Source organism: Haliotis rufescens, unplaced genomic scaffold (genome assembly GCF_023055435.1).
Source record: "Haliotis rufescens isolate VD_foot unplaced genomic scaffold, xgHalRufe1.0.p SCAF_3, whole genome shotgun sequence".
Taxonomy (NCBI): Eukaryota; Metazoa; Mollusca; class Gastropoda; order Lepetellida; family Haliotidae; genus Haliotis; species Haliotis rufescens.
Genome location: NW_025964001.1, coordinates 37,048,878 through 37,071,766, shown reverse-complemented (window position 1 = coordinate 37,071,766; position 22,889 = coordinate 37,048,878). Strand labels below are relative to the sequence as shown.

The 22,889-nt window shown below is 42.2% G+C and overlaps 1 protein-coding gene across 11 annotated transcripts in view; it reads left to right on the top strand.

Annotated features, from left to right (window-relative positions):
• The window catches only part of LOC124118834 (protein numb-like), a 112,229-nt gene that overhangs the window by 42,591 nt on the left and 46,749 nt on the right, over nt 1-22,889 (top strand). For 6 of the 11 annotated variants that reach the window (XM_046481155.2, XM_046481118.2, XM_046481144.2 and 3 more), the window contains exons 1-3: nt 7,717-7,877; nt 17,540-17,684; nt 20,163-20,237. In XM_046481155.2, the coding sequence (XP_046337111.2) occupies nt 7,732-7,877; nt 17,540-17,684; nt 20,163-20,237 (366 nt within the window). In that variant the 5' untranslated portion in view covers nt 7,717-7,731. Of the gene's footprint in view, nt 1-7,716; nt 7,878-17,539; nt 17,685-20,162; nt 20,238-22,889 lie in introns of those variants that run through there. The other 5 variants (XM_046481199.2, XM_046481174.2, XM_046481160.2 and 2 more) reach the window with 1 other exon arrangement.

The window sequence follows — 22,889 nt, the reverse complement described above, 5'->3', positions numbered from 1 at the left end:
ATTTTATGCCAGAAAGGCCAATGGAGAAGAGTAACCGTGTTTGAAGGACTATTTGAAATTTCGTATTTTAGGAATTTGCGTACTGTTTGTGACTTAGTTTGAACAGTGATGTTTTATCACCACATGTCAACTTAATATGGAGGATGTATGTATGCTACAAGATGCAGATGATGAAAACTTTAGTCAAACCCATAAACATGGTATTGGACGCTATACAAAATGTATTTGAATTGAACTAATAAGAAGATCCTGCTAGCCTAGCTTAGGTACTGACCACAGAGTGGATTGCATCATTTTATGCCCTCTTACAGAGTGAGTGAGTGAGTTGGGTTTAACGCCGCTTTTAACAGTATTCCAGTTATATCGCAGTGTGTCAGCTTAATGTGGGAGGAAAGCCCGAAGTGATGCAGGTCTCAGATGTTTACCACTTCTGTGAAACCCACGGGCACGGGTATGGTGCTGACGAACCTAGAAACATAATCAGGACGAACCGGGATACGAACCCACAATCATATGTTTCTGGCGTGCCCAATGGACGCAACTCTGCACAGCGAATCGTGGCGCCTTAGACGACTGGGCCACTCGTGCCCCCGCCCTCTTACAGAGAATGAAGGTGATAGGGCTTGGAAGATTTGTTTCAAACATTATTGACTTTATTGAGTTAATTGAGAAGCATGGGAAAGATTGTATGGCACTGCTTCAACAAGAATCAGCTTGTTTTACAGTGTGAATTGGTTTCTTACTTTAATCAAACACCAAGAATTAAAGTGAGAATTTGATTTTGTTATCTTAAATGGGCGTATTGATTGCTCGCCGACTTGGTGTAGAAAAAGCCATTTGTCATGTGCAGCAACCCAAAAAAGGCTTCCATGGTACACATCAGCACTTAATCTCTCGTGGAGTTTGAGACTTGGGAATCTGCCTAGCCACTGATATTGAATTAGTCAGGTAAATCAATCAGTTACAGTCATAGCAGAGGGCAAGGTGGCTGAGTGCCCACCACTATGTGGTGCTGACTTGTTGCTCCCAGACAGAATGGCTTGCACTGTTAACACTGTTGGACTATCGACACTGCAACACTGTTGTACACCAGCTGTTGCAATGTACACTGTTGTACACCAGCTGTTGCAATGTACACTGTTGTACATCTGCTGTTGCAATGTACACTGTTGTACACCTGCTGTTGCAATGTACACTGTTGTACACCTGCTGTTGCAATGTACACTGTTGTACATCTGCTGTTGCAGTGTACACTGTTGTACATCTGATGTTGCAGTGTACACTGTTGTACACCTGCTGTTGCAATGTACACTGTTGTACATCTGCTGTTGCAATGTACACTGTTGTACATCTGCTGTTGCAATGTACACTGTTGTACACCTGCTGTTGCAATGTACACTGTTGTACATCTGCTGTTGCAATGCACACTGTTGACATCTGCTGTTGCAATGCACACTGTTGTACATCTGCTGTTGCAACACTGTTGACATCTGCTGTTGCAATGCACACTCTTGTACATCTGCTGCTGTGAACTATTGTGTCTCTGTCACTCTAATGAGTCATTGCTATGGCCATGATGATTCTGTTGTATTTGAGTTGGAACTGTTGATAACAGGTTTCTTCCGTTGCTATGTCACTGCTTGATAGTTCAGGTTTATACCGATGTGTGTCGTATTCTCCACTATTTATGCCCACTGGAATCTGTTTCGATAGGTTATTGTGACTGGTTATTCTCTGATGTTTTATATTTTTTTTGTTCATGAGTTGCCCAATTCAGTAGAATATTTTCAAATGGAGATATAACACTAGTTTTTGTGCAATCAAAATTATCTTGTTTTCTGTCAGAGCAATTAAAATAAGACAGGAGTGTTTTCTCTCCATGTGAATGTTCAAACTGACTAAAGATTGAAATACCCAGGTGCTCTGTCTGATATTTGTCATGCGACATGTCACACATGTCCCCTAACCTATATGACATTTGTCATGGTGACAGTGTTTGAAATAATTTTAAAACCCAACAAGAAAGTTGGGCAGGTGACCCATAAATGTTTCCTGTCCATCTTCAAAGTTACCTGCCTGCCTTCAGACATTATTAACGGAAACATCACAAAAAATAAGAGTCTTTCTTCAGATGAAATAGTGAAAACAATTACTTGAGAATCTACGAGGAGTTATGATAAAACTGAATACGTAGTCGTCTTTAAATTATCTACCAGACAGTCAGGCAGGTGGATGAAAATTCAGACAGCCCGACAGAAAAGTTAGCAGCATCAGGCAGAGAGGCAGGTAGGCAGGTGGCCAGGCAGTTATTTCGGACACTGCATGATGACAACATGTCTTCTCATGCCAATTCCAAAATCTGGTCCTTCCCAATTGTATATATTGTCGTAATTGACCTTGTCGTAATTGACCTTGTCGTTTAGCCATATGAAACAGAATATATTGAGCATTTACTGATTGGATACATATGTTGCCAAAGCTGAGTATATCAGCCAGAGATCAGAGGTGCGCAGCATCTAATGAAATGTCGAATTGTTCATGGCCATGATGCGACTGGTCTCATAATCCAAGTAGGAAATTGACGCAGCCTGCAGTCTGCAATCACTGGGTCAGTGGGAGTTGGGTCACAGGTCACACACTGGTAATGGACAAATTGGACATGGTAATTGCCTTGTCGATACGACTGTAGACACAGCCGGGAATCAATGAACCTTAAAGACGGCTTTATCGCTACACTATGACAGTTGAATTCCTTCCAGAGGATTGGAGCTGTTGGTTTGTATATTGAGTGCTTTAGATGTTCAAATATTTTCCATTAATAGATGAAATATAATTTATATAAGTTTTTTTTTATTTCTTTGGTTATAGAGGAACATGGTGGCCCAGTTATCTTAGGCACCACAATTATCTCTGCAGAGTTGTGTCCCTTAGATGTTCCAGGAGCCTGTGATGTATTTGACTGAGATGCTGTTCAAAGCAGTGTTAAACCCAAGTCACTCACACACACATGTACTCAATCAACCATCCAGCCGACCACTCTAGCTAATAGCTGTGATAACTTGACAACCGTATTCGACATAATAAGCACCCAGCTCTCAAAATTAGAAATAGAGGGCTCTTATTAGAATATTATTTTGGTGAAATAAAACAGAGTTGAAAGATTGTAAATTTCAGGTTTATGCTGACAGCCTGAAATGTTTACATACGACAGATATATTTTTCCAGAATTTAATTGCCCAATGTGTGAAGCCCATTTCTGGTGTCCCCCGCCGTGATATTTCTGGAATATTGCTAAAAGCGGCGTAAAACCAAACTCACTCACTCACTAGCCAATATATTAGCAAATATAGCTGTGGGCGCTTATTAGAGCGGGGCGCTTATTATGTCAAATACGGTAATTGTAAACCAAGTTCAGTCATCATACATGCTTTCAACCACTGGCTCACTTGACCCAGACTCAGGCCACCAGTGTATTGAAGGAATATTGTTGACAGTTTCATAAATATAGATCCATCCACATTCTCATCGTGTTATTATTATCTATCAGAAGCTGATACCTGATGCCTGCCAGAGAGCTATCTTTCATTATGACCATTGCTTTGATCTACCATAGGCTCTGTCAGCTCCACTGCTTCACAAAGCACCTGTCATAACAGCTACATACATAGCAGGGTGGTTCCAGGATGGGCTTTTATTGGATGAATATCTCTGGAGATTAATTTTAATAGCTGAGTTCTATTGTCACCTGCTTGGAACAACATTGGTTGTTTGTGAGCTGTTTTGTATGTTGATTAATTTGTTAATGTATTGTTTTCAGTATTAGGCATTTAGTGTCTCTGAGCTTTTGTTGAAAACTACTGCTTCACATTTGGTTGAAACATATGAACAGGTATTTTCCCAGTCATTATATTTCATCACATCATAGTTTTTTGCTACTTTAGCAGCTACTGCTTTTGCTAATTGGCAGAAATCCCCAACCGTACACTATTTATTCTCCTGGAATTGGATACTAAACCTGTGAAATAGGATATTAAAGTTCTTGAAATCTGCTGAATATGCATGGCTGGTTTATGAATAAATCATTTTTGATATCTGGAGAGTGCATTGTAAAGCAGGTCTTATTAAGAACTTAATACCAGAGGTGATGATATCTGTTCATTTATTTTGTTCTACTTCAAGATATTTTGAATGCCGATGTTCAGGCATGTTTAGAGCAAGGAGATTTGGAGATAAGTTAACACTGCAGCTCTTAGAACTATTTTAATATTTTGGTCTAGTTGCAGTCCAGACATGGATCATCCTGACCCAGGCAGGAAAATGTCAGCGTTTGTAGGATTCTTCAAGAATATAAGAACAGTTTTTCTGTGCAACATTATCAGATATATATGATAAAGCAGGTCAAATCCAATGCACCTTACTTGCCTTTTTAAACAATGCAAATTAAGGATGGTTTAAAGGCTGACCTGATGTCTATTCCACAGGATTTTGTGAATCTTAAAAACTAGGCTTATAATTCATGGTGTACGTTTACTCCAAACCTGGTGGCATTCGGTGATGCTGGTTATTTGATTTGTTTGTTTGTTGTTTATACCCGCCCTGAGCAATATTCCTGATATTCGGGGATAGAAACTAACAGTTTTAGTCCACTTGTCCTTATAATGATAGCATATAGCAAAACCCTTAAAAATGGCAAATTTCTACTAGTCCTTGGGATACCTTAACTATTGGGCAGTTTGGCAAGGACTATAGGACTAGTGCCAATTTCTAATGCTGGATATTGTTGGTTGGTTGTTTAACGCCACAGCAATATTCCAACTATATGACGGCGGTCTGTATATAATCGAGTCTGGACCAGACAATCGAGTGATTAATATCATGAGCATCGATCCACATAATTGGGATCGATGACATGCATCAACCAAGTAAGCAAGCCTGACCACCCGATCCTGTTAGTCACCTTTTACGACAAGCATAGTCGCATTTTACGGCAAGCATGGGTTGCTGAAGACCTATTCTATCCCAGATCTTCACTGATCATATTCCAGATGTGAGATGAATGGCTGTAAATAATACAGACTACATGAGACAAACCAATGATTAATATTATATCATGGGGACTGCATGTCAGCACTGCCATCTTTTTGTGGATTCTTTGGGATTCCATCTGGAGAACGTTTGAACCAAACTTTAATATAACACCTGATCCAAAACACAAAAGGTAAATGTTTCTGCAAAATAGACTAATTCTCCAGAGTTGAGGGAAAATAATGAACTACAGGTAATGGAATCCTTCAGAGACTGCAGGAGGGGGCACGAGTGGCCCAGTCATCTAAGGCGCCACGATTCGCTCTGCAGAGTTGCGTCCCTTGGACACGTCAGAAACCTATGATTGTGGTTTCGAATCCAGGTCGCCCTGATTATGTTTCTAGGTTTGTCAGCACCATACCCATGCTCGTGGGTTTCACTGAAGTGGTAAATGTCAGAGACCTGCATCACTTTGGGCTTTCCTCCCATATGAAGCAGACATGCCCTGATATAACTAATACTGTTAAAAGCGGGGTTAAACCCAACTCACTCAATAACTCAGAGACTGCAGGCATTTGACTTGGTTTTCTCAATACTTGCCTTAATAGCAGTAAAATACAGGCAAATGTTAAACAATAGGAAGTTTCTGCTTGACAAAAAAATATCTTTAATGTTCGATTGCTTCTGGGAAGTGGTCAATGACTAAATTGTCCCTCGACTGATGTATCTGCTGTTGCTTGAGGGACTCTTGATAAAAGACCTATTCGTTAGGCGAGTGAACAAGTTCAAATAGCATTCAAGATCAGTGCGACTATTGTAATACTCACATCAAGCTAGAGGTAAGAGACCTTAGAGGTTGAAATCAATAATCAATAATCCCACCTAAAGATTGTTTCATGCAGATGAAGATAGTTGTGGTTGAACTTTGGTAAAGAGGTGGAGTTGTGGAGAAATGTTTGCTGCGAGATTCCATGTCCTTGGTAACGCATGACGACCAGGTGGATAGCAGGTGATGTGGGCATTGGACATTGATCGATATTGATTCTCCCAGACATACCTGACCCATGTCGTTATCATTAACATAATGAGCATGTCGTTCACAGTGTTGTCTTTACCATAACGAGCAGGTCACCCGCTCCACTCGCTCGCACTTTTATCAAAGTGCCAGAAGACGTAGGAGAGCTATGTGGTAGAAGCTTTCATATGTCTAGGGTAATAAATTTAGAATTTTATGCATGAATAATGATACCTTAATGTGTGGAGGTACGTGTATACCTTTGGCATTTAATTGTTGAGGAATAAAACACAATTTTATGATGATAGAATAATCATTGAGAGCAGGGAAAGGTGATCTTTGGAAAACAGACAGTGGGTGGGCGATATGACATTATATGACATGGCTTGAATGAACTGTGGCATATGATGTAATAATGCCATTAGGACAATGTGGCGATGTAAAGAGCAGAAATAAGACAATATGGCGATGTTAAGAGCAGAATTAACACAACTAAATAGGCACTTGTGGGATATGTCAATCATGGATCAACCAGGATGAATGGTTTCTGAAATGAAATTTGCTGTGATAAGGGACCAGGTTTGATAGGGGCCCCTTGTTGGACAACAGAATCTGGATAATTTAAGAAATGAGAAATTATCAGGCAGTTATCAGATATGTTCATAGGAATGAGAACTAGACTTTGTTCATTTCAAAGCATGCATTTTTTGGACTTTGAGCAACATTTAATGCATAGGTAAGGATGAAATGTGACCAAAATACTGATTTTAGTGATTTTCAGGTGTTTTCCTAAAATTTGAAGATGAGCAAATCATTGACCCAAGCTGATTTTCATAGGAAATGAAGATAAAATCAGTACGAACATAACATGAAAAAATCACAGGTCACATAGTTGCGCATAGTTAGATTACTCTTGAACTTGGAAAAATCACATTTTTCACTCAATTTATCCATTCTTGTGTACTTGAACATGCAAGAACTCATAAACATGCAAGTGTAGGAAAAAAGAAAGAAAGATAAGTTGTCAACCATTTGAATATGTCTGATAATTTCATACCATCATTACAAAGTTGTCCGAAACATTGAGAACCACCATGTTCTTATTCCTGTAGGGGCGGTCGGGTAGCCTAGTGGTTAAAGCGTTCGCTCGTCACGCCGAAGACCCGGGTTCGATTCCCGACATGGGTACAATGTGTGAAGCCCATTTCTGGTGTCTCCCGCCGTGATATTGCTGGAATATTGCTAAAAGCGGCGTAAAACCAAACTCACTCACTCACTCACTCACTCACTCACCCATCCCTGTGACACATGTCACATGATGGGTTTTGTCGGATTTGAAACCTGAAAACAAATTTTATCTTTAAGTATGTTAATTATGATCAATTTCTTACCGTGAACTTGTCAACTTCAAGATAACTTCTAAGAGAGCATGTTGTCTTGTGTCAGAAGACTGAAACGGTCGAACAACCACTATATGCTACTTGTAGATATGTGAAACATTGTATGGAGAAGTATTGGCACATTTGTGTCGTCACTCAATAGAAGTGGTTGCTACTCAGTCATGAGGGGCTTCTTCCTGTTCTTGCGACAAAATGGCGAATTATTTCCGGTCTGACGTACTTATTGTGTTTATTTCCTACATCTTCTGCTGCACGTAAGCCTCACTTTCAGTTCGGAAGGCAGTCAAACTTATGAGCCTCCAGTTTGGATCTCATATTTTTGACCGGAATGAAGTTTCTTTGAACGTGAAAAGCATCTCCATGGCAACTGTACATCATTTCTCTGACTTCACTATATTCTCTGGAGCTCGGTTACTGGGAAATTGCTCTCGGAACAGGTTACACATTTTATTTGAGATGTACATTGATAGGCTAGGGTGTGTCAGGCAGATGAGGCATCATAGAATGTCTATTTCCATTTTGTCTGTGTGTACTTCCTGTTATATTTTACTTTTTGAAAATGGGAGATGTGTGGGGCTTTTTGCTTTGACAGCTTAGATATGACCATGTGTACAGTTACATTGATTAAACTGTTGGTGTTAAATAAACTGTTGATGTCCTCAGCAACCTATGCTTGCTGTAAAAGGCGACTGTTTATAGCCAAGCAGTCAATAGGAGATCAGTCTTCGACTGGCTTTGGGAAGCTGCTGATGTTTATTTAACTTTGTATTGATAAATCAGCAAAATTAATACATTTCCGAGTCATTAACTATGCCTTCTCTCCCTTGAGAGATTCAGTTTGCAATGATAGGGCCTCTAAATCCCGAGCAGGTTATGTGGGTCAGCTTTTCTGTCTCTGAAGCTGTCCTGGTTCTGGTGGTCTCCAAAGTTTGTGCTTCATGTTGTTTCGCTGATCGTGCTTTCAGATATAACATAAGTCGAGGTAATTCAGTCAAAACATAATTCTGTCCTTTCATATAGGTGACTGATCTACTTGACTGAAAGTAGGTGCTTTGTGGAATAACTTCCTGTACTCATTATGAACCTTAAATCGACAAGATGACCTTTGAGATGATCCCTGTTTTTGTTTTGTCACATGAGGAAACAACTGATGGAAGGCCGTGATCTTGTTAGACATTCTTGTCCGTCCTACAGTAGAGTGAACTGAATGTCCAGTGATGTAGCCAAGGCAATCCTCACTGTGGGTTCGCATGACGACTGATGTCAGTGATGTAGCCAAGGCAATCCTCACTGTGGGTTCGCATGACGACTGATGTCAGTAAAGTAGCCAAGGCAATCCTCACTGTGGGTTCGCATGACGACTGATGTCAGTGATGTAGCCAAGGCAATCCTCACTGTGGGTTCGCATGACGACTGATGTCAGTGATGTAGCCAAGGCAAGTTTGTCTGTATGCTAAAGTGATGTCATTGATGTAGCCAAGGCAATCCTCACTGTGGGTTCGCATGACTAGTGATGTCAGTGATGTAGCCAAGGCAATCCTCACTGTGGGTTCGCATGACGACTGATGTCAGTGATGTAGCCAAGGCAATCCTCACTGTGGGTTAGCATGACGACTGATGTCAGTGATGTAGCCAAGGCAATCCTCACTGTGGGTTAGCATGACGACTGATGTCAGTGATGTAGCCAAGGCAATCCTCACTGTGGGTTCGCATGACTAGTGATGTCAGTGATGTAGCCAAGGCAAGCCTCACTGTGGGTTAGCATGACTAGTGATGTCAGAGATGTAGCCAAGGCAAGCCTCACTGTGGGTTCGCATGACGACTGATGTCAGTGATGTAGCCAAGGCAATCCTCACTGTGGGTTCGCATGACTAGTGATGTCAGTGATGTAGCCAAGGCAAGCCTCACTGTGGGTTCGCATGACTAGTGATGTCAGTGATGTAGCCAAGGCAATCCTCACTGTGGGTTAGCATGACTAGTGATGTCAGTGATGTAGCCAAGGCAAGCCTCACTGTGGGTTAGCATGACGACTGATGTCAGTGATGTAGCCAAGGCAAGCCTCACTGTGGGTTAGCATGACGACTGATGTCAGTGATGTAGCCAAGGCAATCCTCACTGTGGGTTAGCATGACTAGTGATGTCAGTGATGTAGCCAAGGCAATCCTCACTGTGGGTTCGCATGACTAGTGATGTCAGAGATGTAGCCAAGGCAAGCCTCACTGTGGGTTCGCATGACGACTGATGTCAGTGATGTAGCCAAGGCAAGCCTCACTGTGGGTTCGCATGACGACTGATGTCAGTGATGTAGCCAAGGCAAGCCTCACTGTGGGTTCGCATGACGACTGATGTCAGTAAAGTAGCCAAGGCAAGCCTCACTGTGGGTTCGCATGACGACTGATGTCAGTGATGTAGCCAAGGCAAGCCTCACTGTGGGTTAGCATGACGACTGATGTCAGTAAAGTAGCCAAGGCAAGCCTCACTGTGGGTTCGCATGACGACTGATGTCAGTGATGTAGCCAAGGCAAGCCTCACTGTGGGTTCGCATGACGACTGATGTCAGTGATGTAGCCAAGGCAAGCCTCACTGTGGGTTCGCATGACTAGTGATGTCAGTGATGTAGCCAAGGCAATCCTCACTGTGGGTTCGCATGACGACTGATGTCAGTGATGTAGCCAAGGCAATCCTCACTGTGGGTTAGCATGACGACTGATGTCAGTGATGTAGCCAAGGCAATCCTCACTGTGGGTTCGCATGACTAGTGATGTCAGTGATGTAGCCAAGGCAAGCCTCACTGTGGGTTCGCATGACGACTGATGTCAGTGATGTAGCCAAGGCAAGCCTCACTGTGGGTTAGCATGACTAGTGATGTCAGTGATGTAGCCAAGGCAATCCTCACTGTGGGTTAGCATGACGACTGATGTCAGTGATGTAGCCAAGGCAATCCTCACTGTGGGTTCGCATGACGACTGATGTCAGTGATGTAGCCAAGGCAAGCCTCACTGTGGGTTAGCATGACGACTGATGTCAGTGATGTAGCCAAGGCAATCCTCACTGTGGGTTCGCATGACGACTGATGTCAGTGATGTAGCCAAGGCAATCCTCACTGTGGGTTCGCATGACTAGTGATGTCAGTGATGTAGCCAAGGCAAGCCTCACTGTGGGTTCGCATGACGACTGATGTCAGTGATGTAGCCAAGGCAAGCCTCACTGTGGGTTAGCATGACTAGTGATGTCAGTGATGTAGCCAAGGCAATCCTCACTGTGGGTTAGCATGACGACTGATGTCAGTGATGTAGCCAAGGCAATCCTCACTGTGGGTTCGCATGACGACTGATGTCAGTGATGTAGCCAAGGCAATCCTCACTGTGGGTTCGCATGACTAGTGATGTCAGTGATGTAGCCAAGGCAAGCCTCACTGTGGGTTCGCATGACGACTGATGTCAGTGATGTAGCCAAGGCAATCCTCACTGTGGGTTCGCATGACGACTGATGTCAGTGATGTAGCCAAGGCAAGCCTCACTGTGGGTTCGCATGACGACTGATGTCAGAGATGTAGCCAAGGCAATCCTCACTGTGGGTTCGCATGACTAGTGATGTCAGTGATGTAGCCAAGGCAAGCCTCACTGTGGGTTCGCATGACTAGTGATGTCAGTGATGTAGCCAAGGCAATCCTCACTGTGGGTTCGCATGACGACTGATGTCAGAGATGTAGCCAAGGCAATCCTCACTGTGGGTTCGCATGACGACTGATGTCAGTGATGTAGCCAAGGCAAGCCTCACTGTGGGTTCGCATGACGACTGATGTCAGAGATGTAGCCAAGGCAATCCTCACTGTGGGTTCGCATGACTAGTGATGTCAGTGATGTAGCCAAGGCAAGCCTCACTGTGGGTTCGCATGACTAGTGATGTCAGTGATGTAGCCAAGGCAATCCTCACTGTGGGTTCGCATGACGACTGATGTCAGTGATGTAGCCAAGGCAAGCCTCACTGTGGGTTAGCATGACTAGTGATGTCAGTGATGTAGCCAAGGCAAGCCTCACTGTGGGTTAGCATGACGACTGATGTCAGTGATGTAGCCAAGGCAAGTTTATCTGTATGACAAATTGATGTCAACTCATGTCCCATGATGTAGCCAAGGCAAGTTTATCTGTGTGACAAATTGATGGTAACTCATGTCCCATGATGTAGCCAAGGCAAGTTTATCTGTGTGACAAATTGATGGTAACTCATGTCCCATGATGTAGCCAAGGCAAGTTTGTCTGTATGCCAAATTGATGTCAACTCATGTCCCATGATGTAGCCAAGGCAAGTTTATCTGTATGACAAATTGATGTCAACTCATGTCCCATGATGTAGCCAAGGCAAGTTTATCTGTGTGACAAATTGATGTCAACTCATGTCCCATGATGTAGCCAAGGCAAGTTTATCTGTATGACAAATTGATGTCAACTCATGTCCCATGATGTAGCCAAGGCAAGTTTATCTGTGTGACAAATTGATGGTAACTCATGTCCCATGATGTAGCCAAGGCAAGTTTATCTGTGTGACAAATTGATGGTAACTCATGTCCCATGATGTAGCCAAGGCAAGTTTGTCTGTATGCCAAATTGATGTCAACTCATGTCCCATGATGTAGCCAAGGCAAGTTTATCTGTATGACAAATTGATGTCAACTCATGTCCCATGATGTAGCCAAGGCAAGTTTATCTGTGTGACAAATTGATGTCAACTCATGTCCCATGATGTAGCCAAGGCAAGTTTATCTGTATGACAAATTGATGTCAACTCATGTCCCATGATGTAGCCAAGGCAAGTTTATCTGTGTGACAAATTGATGGTAACTCATGTCCCATGATGTAGCCAAGGCAAGTTTATCTGTGTGACAAATTGATGGTAACTCATGTCCCATGATGTAGCCAAGGCAAGTTTGTCTGTATGCCAAATTGATGTCAACTCATGTCCCATGATGTAGCCAAGGCAAGTTTATCTGTATGACAAATTGATGTCAACTCATGTCCCATGATGTAGCCAAGGCAAGTTTGTCTGTATGCCAAATTGATGTCAACTCATGTCCCATGATGTAGCCAAGGCAAGTTTATCTGTATGACAAATTGATGTCAACTCATGTCCCATGATGTAGCCAAGGCAAGTTTATCTGTGTGACAAATTGATGTCAACTCATGTCCCATGATGTAGCCAAGGCAAGTTTGTCTGTATGCCAAATTGATGTCAACTCATGTCCCATGATGTAGCCAAGACAAGTTTATCTGTATGACAAATTGATGTCAACTCATGTCCCGTGATGTAGCCAAGGCAAGTTTATCTGTATGACAAATTGATGTCAACTCATGTCCCATGATGTAGCCAAGACAAGTTTATCTGTATGACAAAGTAATGTCAACTCATGTCCCATGATGTAGCCAAGGCAAGTTTATCTGTATGACAAATTGATGTCAACTCATGTCCCGTGATGTAGCCAAGGCAAGTTTATCTGTATGACAAATTGATGTCAACTCATGTCCCATGATGTAGCCAAGACAAGTTTATCTGTATGACAAAGTAATGTCAACTCATGTCCCATGATGTAGCCAAGGCAAGTTTATCTGTATGACAAATTGATGTCAACTCATGTCCCGTGATGTAGCCAAGGCAAGTTTATCTGTATGACAAAGTAATGTCAACTCATGTCCCATGATGTAGCCAAGGCAAGTTTATCTGTATGACAAAGTAATGTCAACTCATGTCCCATGATGTAGCCAAGGCAAGTTTATCTGTATGACAAAGTAATGTCAACTCATGTCCCGTGATGTAGCCAAGACAAGTTTATCTGTATGACAAAGTAATGTCAACTCATGTCCCGTGATGTAGCCAAGACAAGTTTATCTGAATGACAAAGTAATGTCAACTCATGTCCCATGATGTAGCCAAGGCAAGTTTATCTGTATGACAAAGTAATGTCAACTCATGTCCCATAATCTGGCCAAGGCAAGTTTGTCTGTATGACAAATTGATGTCAACTCATGTCCCATGATGTAGCAAAGGCAAGTTTATCTGTATGACAAAGTAATGTCAACTCATGTCCCATGATGTAGCCAAGGCAAGTTTATCTGTATGACAAATTGATGTCAACTCATGTCCCGTGATGTAGCCAAGGCAAGTTTATCTGTATGACAAATTGATGTCAACTCATGTCCCATAATCTGGCCAAGGCAAGTTTATCTGTATGACAAAGTAATGTCAACTCATGTCCCATGATGTAGCCAAGGCAAGTTTATCTGTATGACAAAGTAATGTCAACTCATGTCCCATGATGTAGCCAAGGCAAGTTTATCTGTATGACAAATTGATGTCAACTCATGTCCCGTGATGTAGCCAAGGCAAGTTTATCTGTGTGACAAAGTGATGTCAGCTCATGTCCCGTGATGTAGACAAGGCAAGTTTATCTGTATGACAAATTGATGTCATCTCATGTTCCATGATGTAGCCAAGACAAGTTTGTCTGTATGACAAAGTGATGTCAACTTATGTCCCGTGATAGCCAAGGTAAGTTTGTCTGCATGACAAATTGATGTCAGGTGTGTCACCTTTTGTATGGTGTCAAAGGTTCCCAATGTGAACTGGTGCCATTACATGAGGTAAAGGAACTAAGATGAGAGTCCATTTACTTGCTAAAGCCTTCCATCACGGCACACTGACTGACAGCATTGTCACAGGATTTGGAATTAGAACCATAATGGAAACCAACTATCCAATTCATTACCCCTTGCACAAAAGTGAAGCACACAATGCATTCACTTCCTTTTTGTAATACCTTAATTCCATAATGCTCAATCATGTGACATCAGCAGTTTCTTTAGTTTTCAGTGGAGTGACTTCAGGTTCAGCCCAGGATTTGTTGATTTATTTGTTCCATTATGTCATAGAATATTTTAAATTCAGCAGATTTAATGTGATTCATGCAGCCATTACATTTTCCCAAGGGTAGGTAGATGGAGCACGGGATGGATTGTATTTCTTCCTCTAGTGTCTCCCCAAGAAGATGGATGATTGTACTTACTTAAAAAAAGGGTACAGTGTCCTGTCTACTGTTCAGATGGCCATCCCTTAGCCTTGCTGAGGCTATCTGCTGTTCAGAGGGCTGTCCCTTAGCCTTGCTGAGGCTATCTGCTGTTCAGAGGGCTGTCCCCTTAGCCTTGCTGAGGCTATCTGCTGTTTAGAGGGCCATCCTTTAGCCTTGCTGAGGCTATCTGCTGTTTAGAGGGCCATCCTTTAGCCTTGCTGAGGCTATCTGCTGTTCAGAGGGCCATCCTTTAGCCTTGCTGAGGCTATCTGCTGTTCAGAGGGCTGTCCCTTAGCCTTGCTGAGGCTATCTGCTGTTTAGAGGGCCATCCTTTAGCCTTGCTGAGGCTATCTGCTGTTTAGAGGGCCATCCTTTAGCCTTGCTGAGGCTATCTGCTGTTTAGAGGGCCATCCTTTAGCCTTGCTGAGGCTATCTGCTGTTTAGAGGGCCATCCTTTAGCCTTGCTGAGGCTATCTGCTGTTTAGAGGGCTGTCCCTTAGCGTTGCTGAGGCTATCTGCTGTTTAGAGGGCTGTCCCTTAGCCTTGCTGAGGCTATCTGCTGTTTAGAGGGCCATCCTTTAGCCTTGCTGAGGCTATCTGCTGTTTAGAGGGCCATCCTTTAGCCTTGCTGAGGCTATCTGCTGTTCAGAGGGCCATCCTTTAGCCTTGCTGAGGCTATCTGCTGTTCAGAGGGCTGTCCCTTAGCCTTGCTGAGGCTATCTGCTGTTTAGAGGGCCATCCTTTAGCCTTGCTGAGGCTATCTGCTGTTTAGAGGGCCATCCTTTAGCCTTGCTGAGGCTATCTGCTGTTTAGAGGGCCATCCTTTAGCCTTGCTGAGGCTATCTGCTGTTTAGAGGGCCATCCTTTAGCCTTGCTGAGGCTATCTGCTGTTTAGAGGGCTGTCCCTTAGCGTTGCTGAGGCTATCTGCTGTTTAGAGGGCTGTCCCTTAGCCTTGCTGAGGCTATCTGCTGTTTAGAGGGCTGTCCTTTAACCTTGCTGAGGCTATCTGCTGTTCAGAAGGCCATCCTTTAACCTTGCTGAGGCTATCTGCTGTTCAGAAGGCCATCCTTTAACCTTGCTGAGGCTATCCGCTGTTTAGAGGGCCATCCCTTAGCCTTGCTGAGGCTATCTGCTGTTCAGAGGGGCATCCTTTCACCTTGCTGAGATCTGCACTGATTATGACCCTTGGTTTGTCAGTGGTAGACTGAGGCCTGCAGATTTCACCAAAGTGATCCTCATCACTTCAGTGCTTGAACCTAAACACTGTGATATACCAACTCAAAGCGGCATTGGATGGAACACACCCTAACATGGTGTTTAAGCATTACGACAGAGCTCTATGTGAAGTAAAACAAAGAGCAGCTCATACAAGCCAAATGACGCTCAGGACATCTTAAAGATTGCCATTGAGGCATGCTAATATGCCGGAACACATAGACAAACTAAGAGTCTATAATCCCTTTCGCGATTCCATGTCATAACCCTAACATTTTAAAAAAGGCTTTCAAAGGATCTCTGGATTGGAAAATGTAGTCTGCATCATGACTGGAATATATATATTATGAAAAAAAAATCTACGCTATGTCTACTGAAGCATGTGTAGCCAGCTCTACCTAGCTCTATTCCTCAAATCAGCATCAGGAAATTTATTTGTTTAGTTTTAGAGAAGAGAAGAGTATTGTGTAATATAAGATTTCATAGACTAAATGTTAGTTTACAGAGAATGTCAAGGACCTCAGCCCGTACTAACACTGATACACACCAGTATGATATTTAGTGATGATAGTTCAAAGCAGATCCAATATGTGCCAGACACTTGTGATAGTGTGCTTAGATGTTGGATCTACTTGGAGGTCACGTTATGAATGATCATGTACTCGACTGCATTCTTTGACATAGCATGATATGGAATAAATACCTTGGATTATGAGCATGGTCAGTCAAGGCATTACAATGAAACTTACAGTACAAGTTCTATATATATCTTCTGTCTTTATCAATATCAATAGTGTTTGTTAGTTGATTTTTTAATTTTCATGTTCATTGAAGATATAGGTTAATCTGAGTTATTTTATCATTTTTACTTTTTAAAAAAAAGCTTTAATGTATTCGTGACGTACACATGTTTTGAATTATTCTTTGTGGGAACCTTTTTGGTTTGGGAAAATGAGTTCCTTTCATTTCGTTTTGTTATGTTTCTTGTAGATCTCATGAAAGCGTTTTATTAAGGCCCTTACTGAGGATGTCATTTGGTTGGAATTAGACAGGGAAATGTTAGTATGATATGCTGGTCGCGGCAAGCTGAAGTCGAAGGCAGCGTGGTCGCTTGACTGGCGGTTTGCATGATGGTGAACAGCTAGGTCTATCGGCTTTGGACAGATTCTCATGATGGTCGGGCACTGAGCTGTAAGAGGACTAAGACATCAAAGGTTCTGTGTGATGTCCTCGTGTACATGAAGCATTCAAGAAAATGGCTGCTGTTAATGGAATCGTTTGTTTTGGGTAGCTGGGTTTGGGAAGAATTTCTGCAAAACATCACTGTGGATTGTTTATTACTGATGTGCTGGAAGTTGTGTGAATATTGATGCTGGAGCATTGATTTGTCCCGAGGGGGGATCGTGCTGGTCTAACATTTTGGGTGAAAAATGTAATTATAGTTAGTTCATCATTGAAAATGATGCCGATGCTATATAATCCATGCTGTAGTGGATGAGGTTGTTGCCTGCGGAAAACATGTTAGATTTCTGTTGTATGTCACCATTCCACTCACTCACTCACTCACTCACTCAGATACATACATACATACATACATACATACATACATACATACATACATACATACATACATTGTTGGTGTTTTATTAGATAGGTTGGATTTTCTTCAAACCATTTCTGGACACTCCCATCAGTTTCAGAAACAGTGCAAACCACACAATCCCTTGATTCTGGAAGGGAAAACTATGCTATAGTTACATGTTTTCAGACACCTACAGCATAACTTCTGAAAGTATTTCATATTTGTTTTCTTGTTTTTGCAGATTTTACCGCAGTATAATGCAAAGCCTGAAACGGCGACTTAGTTTTCGGAAGAAAAAAGACCATGTGCCTGAATGTTCGAAACCCCACCAATGGCAAGAGGATGAGAAGAAGGTGCGAGATGGCACATGCAGCTTCCAAGTCCGGGTGAGTCCAGTGCCACTTAGGTGCAGTGGGGTAGTCTAGTGGTTAAAATGAAGTCTTGTCACGGAGAAGACACATGTTTGATTCTCCACCGCTCCATCTGCTCAACAACCCCCCACTCGGCTACTCACTCATGTGACTTTGGTGTCAGTGAGGTTCTGGGACAGAATAACTGGTCTCCTGTATCCAAGCTTGTATGTGCTGATTACAAGGAGGATGGTGTTGTTATAGTGTGACATTGTACCCTGGTGTGCATCATTGCGGTTGATGTACATGTCAACCACTGTGTGGCTTGACTAGATTAATTACAGGCCACCATTATATTGCTCTGCTTCCTAGGCAAGGGCGTTAACTGACTATAAAAGTCCTGTTCCCACCCTTGCTGAGCTTGGCTGGAATTTCAATGTTCGATCAGAGCGCCACCAGTGGCTATTATGAGTTATGTCCCTTGAATGTCCTTCGTATTGACAATCAGATTTCATCACTCATATCACTTGCATTTGCATCAAACAAAATAGCAGCACCCAGTCAAAACGATCGATCAGTAATCAAGATCTATAGTTTAATAAAACGGGTCTTACCCTGCGAATTGCATCAAATCACTTCGGCACCTTGATTAAAACCATGAAAAGATTAGTAAATATCTGTTGACGCCCAGTTGATGATACCCATGCTTTTCAAATCCTGCAGTCGACCTAAATCTGCACATTGAAATCCATGTTGTTTACGAGCTGGATGTCTTGTTCATTACACGATTATGATTGGACTATGCAATGCATAGACTCGTCAGTCCAGCTGAAATGTAACTATGGAATTCCAGACTAGTTTGGCAAGGGTGGAAACTGGACTTTTATAGTCAGTTAACGCCCTTGCCTTGGGAAGATGGCTATTGCTGAAGTATTTCTGACTGCAGTGTAACACAACATTCACTCATGTCAATCACTTGTAATCTAATGACATTGCCCCACTGAATTGTTGCTTTTACAGTCAACCATTGATTACTTAGGAAGCTTTTGAGGCTAGAAGAGGTGTTAGCACCTCTGTCTTTAGACTAACATTTAGTAAATATATAATTTTGATAGAAACAAGCAACTCTGTTTACACTGAAAAGGAGCTCCAGTGAGATGAGAGATTCTCTTGAAAATCTAGACTTGCTTCATTTAGGGCTATAGGGTTACAGTAAGGGCTGGGCAGAAGGGAATATAATATGGTTCAGGGACTGTGAGACAGACTTCACTGTCCTGATCACAAGATGCAGTTTCATTGGATTGGATTTATTGGCTTGGTGCTACATTTAACTGTGTGTTGGTTCCAAATTCACATGAGTGTTATTATGTCTACAGGTAACCTAGCTCTACATGCAAATACAAAATGTCTATCTGTCAGTTGTCTCATGAATACTTTTAAGCAATATTGCTATGATGACACTAATTTGACACAGTCGGGTATGCGGTCAGGTAGCCTAGTGGTTAAAGCGTTCGCTCGTCACGCCGAAGACCCGGGTTCGCTTCCCGACATGGGTACAATGTGTGAAGCCCATTTCTGGTGTCCCCCACCGTGATATTGCTGGAATATTGCTAAAAGCAGCGTAAAACCATACTCACTCACTCACTCAGTCCACCATTCAGTCATTTGCTAAGTCTATCAACAACTTGGGATTCCAGGCTAGAATCGATCAGCAACCCATGCTTGTCATAAGAGGCAACTGAATGGATCAGGTGGTCAGACTTGATGTCTTGGTTGTTTATGTGTCACCGTATTCCGATGGTGTGGCTTGTTGCTCATAATATCAACCACTGGATTGTCTGGTCCATATTAGATTATTTTCAAGCTGCCATCATCTAGCTGGAAAATTAATGAGTGTGGGGTATAACACCAAACAAACAAACAAAACAGTATGGACACAAAGCCATGGACACCACCTGTGTGTCCTGGAACTAGACAGGAACTGTTGCTCATAAATGATTAAACCTGTGGGATCCTAAGAGAACAATTCTGTATCCCCTTTCCCTCCCTCATTCACACCCTTGGGCACGCTGAAAACATTTGATTGTGGGTTCTAATCCTGCTTTGTCCCGATTATGTTTCTAGGTTTGTCAGCACCATAGCATTGCTTGTGGGTTTCACCAAATTGGTAAATGTCTGAGACCTGCCTCACTTCGGCCTCTCTTCCCACATTAAGCTGACACGTCGTGATATAACTGGAATTCTGTTAAAGAGGCATTAAACCCAACTCACTCACTCATACAACCACCGTACTGAGTTGCCCAAGCCCTGTCAGTAACAACCAGCCCAGCAGCAGCCCAAACATTTGATTACATTTCCAACACAAACAGATAATTTCAGTTGTTTTAGAATGTGACTATTGGGAAGAGGAGACCAAATATATTTACAAAGGATTATATTTTTTGTGTCTTATCTGAATCCTCTCACTTCTTTTTTCAATGAACTGTCCATTAACCCTAATACCTTCCTTGACAGTATCTCGGCTGCATCGAAGTTTTCGATTCTCGGGGGATGCAAGTTTGTGAAGAGGCTGTGAAAGCTCTAAAAGCTGTAAGTATTTTGTTGTTGTTTTTTCATGATTCCGAAAGTGTTTGACATTGATCAATCACACACCTTGAGATGACTTGATGTTCAAAGTCATGATGATCATGGCTGTATATAGAGACAGTGTCTTGTTGAATGTGCTGGTTCACAACATTAGGACTATTTAATTTGTAATTGTTACTTTAGGGGGCTATTATGAGATCATGCCAATGTCCTGAAGTGTGATTTTGCTGATGTAAATATGTTAGCCTCATATTGCCCTGAAGTTGTGATTTCCCCCACCGTGGATAGATGTGAGTATGCTGAGGGGAATTTATGAAACATGAGGAGTTAGAGTGTCGTAGTCATGAAGGCAGTGATGTGATGTTATCTTGTACAAATTATTTTCCTTACCTGATCCATAGGATAAATTGAGTGGTATTGTTGTAGATCTATGAAGGGGTTTACCTGGAATGTGATGAAGGTAATGCTTCACCTCATTAACCCTGTATAATGTTGCCCCCTTTAGGATTCTGGGTTAGATTCGGTCCCCAGCAACCTATGCTGGTCGTAAGCATTGACTTAATGGATCGGGTGGTCAGGCTCTCTGACCTGGTTGATGGCATCTCATTATACCATGATGGCATGTCATTATTCCCTGATTGCATGTCATTATACCATGATGGCATCTCATTATACCACGATGGCATCTCATTATACCGTGATGGCATCTTATTATACCATCATTATTCCCTGATGACATCTCATTACACCATGATGGCATCTCATTATACCATGATGGCATCTCATTACACCATGATGACAACTCATTATACCGTGATGGCATCTCATTATACCATGATGGCATCTCATTACACCATGATGACATCTCATTATACCGTGATGGCATCTCATAATACCATGATGGCATCTCATTATACCACGATGGCATCTCATTATACCATCATTATTCCCTGATGGCATCTCATTATACCATGATGGCATCTAATTACACCATGATGGCATCTCATTACACCATGATGACATCTCATTTTACCATGATGGCATCTCATTATACCACGATGGCATCTCATTATACCACGATGGCATCTCATTATACCACGATGGCATCTCATTATACCCTGATGGCATCTCATTACACCATGATGGCATCTCATTATACCATGATGGCATCTCATTATACCCTGATGGCATCTCATTATACCCTGATGGCATCTCATTATACCATGATGGCATCTCATTATACTATGATGGCATCTCATTATACCACGATGGCATCTCATTATACCATGATGGCATCCCATTATGCCATGATGGCATCTAATTATACCATCATTATTCCCTGATGGTGCCTTGTATAATCCCATTCTGGGAATTCCGGGGTAGAATAGGTCTTCAGCAACCCTTGCTTGCCGTAAAAGGTGACTACGCTTGTCGTAAAAGGCGACTAACGGGATCGGGTGGTCAGGCTCGCTGACTTGGTTGACGCATGTCATCGATCCCAATTGCGTGGATCGATGCTCATGATATCAATCACTGGATTGTCTGGTCCAGACTCGATTATTTACAGACCGCCGTCATATAGCTGGAATATTGCTGAGTGCGGCGTTAAACAACAAACCAACCAACCAAACCAACCCATTCTGGGACATACTTTTGTTGAAATATTACACAATGGCATAAAATATACTACTCCAAAAAAGTTATGGACCACCCGATTCTTTCCGATTACTGTCTTTAATCTGTCATAACATAACAGACTTACGATAGTAATTTAAAGAGTGGTCCTTACCTTTTTTGAGTAGTATAACACATACTCAGTCATTGTGTGGCCTATTCTGTGAAGATGTGTTCAAGACAAGTATTGGTTCCAATATGCCAAGATGGATCCACTTCACATGTGGCTGTTATGGAAGTAGTATTGACCATTTGGCAGCAGATGTTGTTCATTCTGTGGTGTGTTTACATGTACAGCAGTATCAGTAAGAGGCCCCCCTCAAGACAGCTGCTGATGTTGTGGGAGGCTGACGCATGGCACATGTTAGTATGTATTTGTTGGGATATGTAGAGCAGATGACATGGTGCTGGGGCCATGATCCATTAGTCAGGAATTGCAACTGGGGTCAGCCAAGGGTGATTTCATGTAACTAAATGGTTGCTGACTTCATAATTATATATACACATGGAGCATTGTGGCATGTGGTGTAATATAGACATGGAACATCGTGTCATGGTTTCATGTTTACATGTAGCATCGTGTCACATGGTTTTCAAATAGGCATTAAGCCAGGTGACCAATCCATTTTGAAGAAAATTAAATATTGTTTAAACCATATGAACATGGAACATTGTATCATATGGTCTTGATATATACATGGAGCCTCGTTTCATATGGTGTAATAAAGACATGGAACATCGTGTCACATAGTGTAATATAGGTATTGAACATCATGTCACATGGTCTGATATAAACAAGGAGTATCGTGTCACATGGTGTAATTTAGACATGGAACATTGTGTCACATGGTGTAATATAGATATTGAACATCTTGTCACATGGTCTGATATAAACAAGGAGCATCATGTCACATAGTGTCACATGATTTATTACTCTCCTATGAAGAACTCGACCTGTTTCACATTTATTAAACAGTGTTT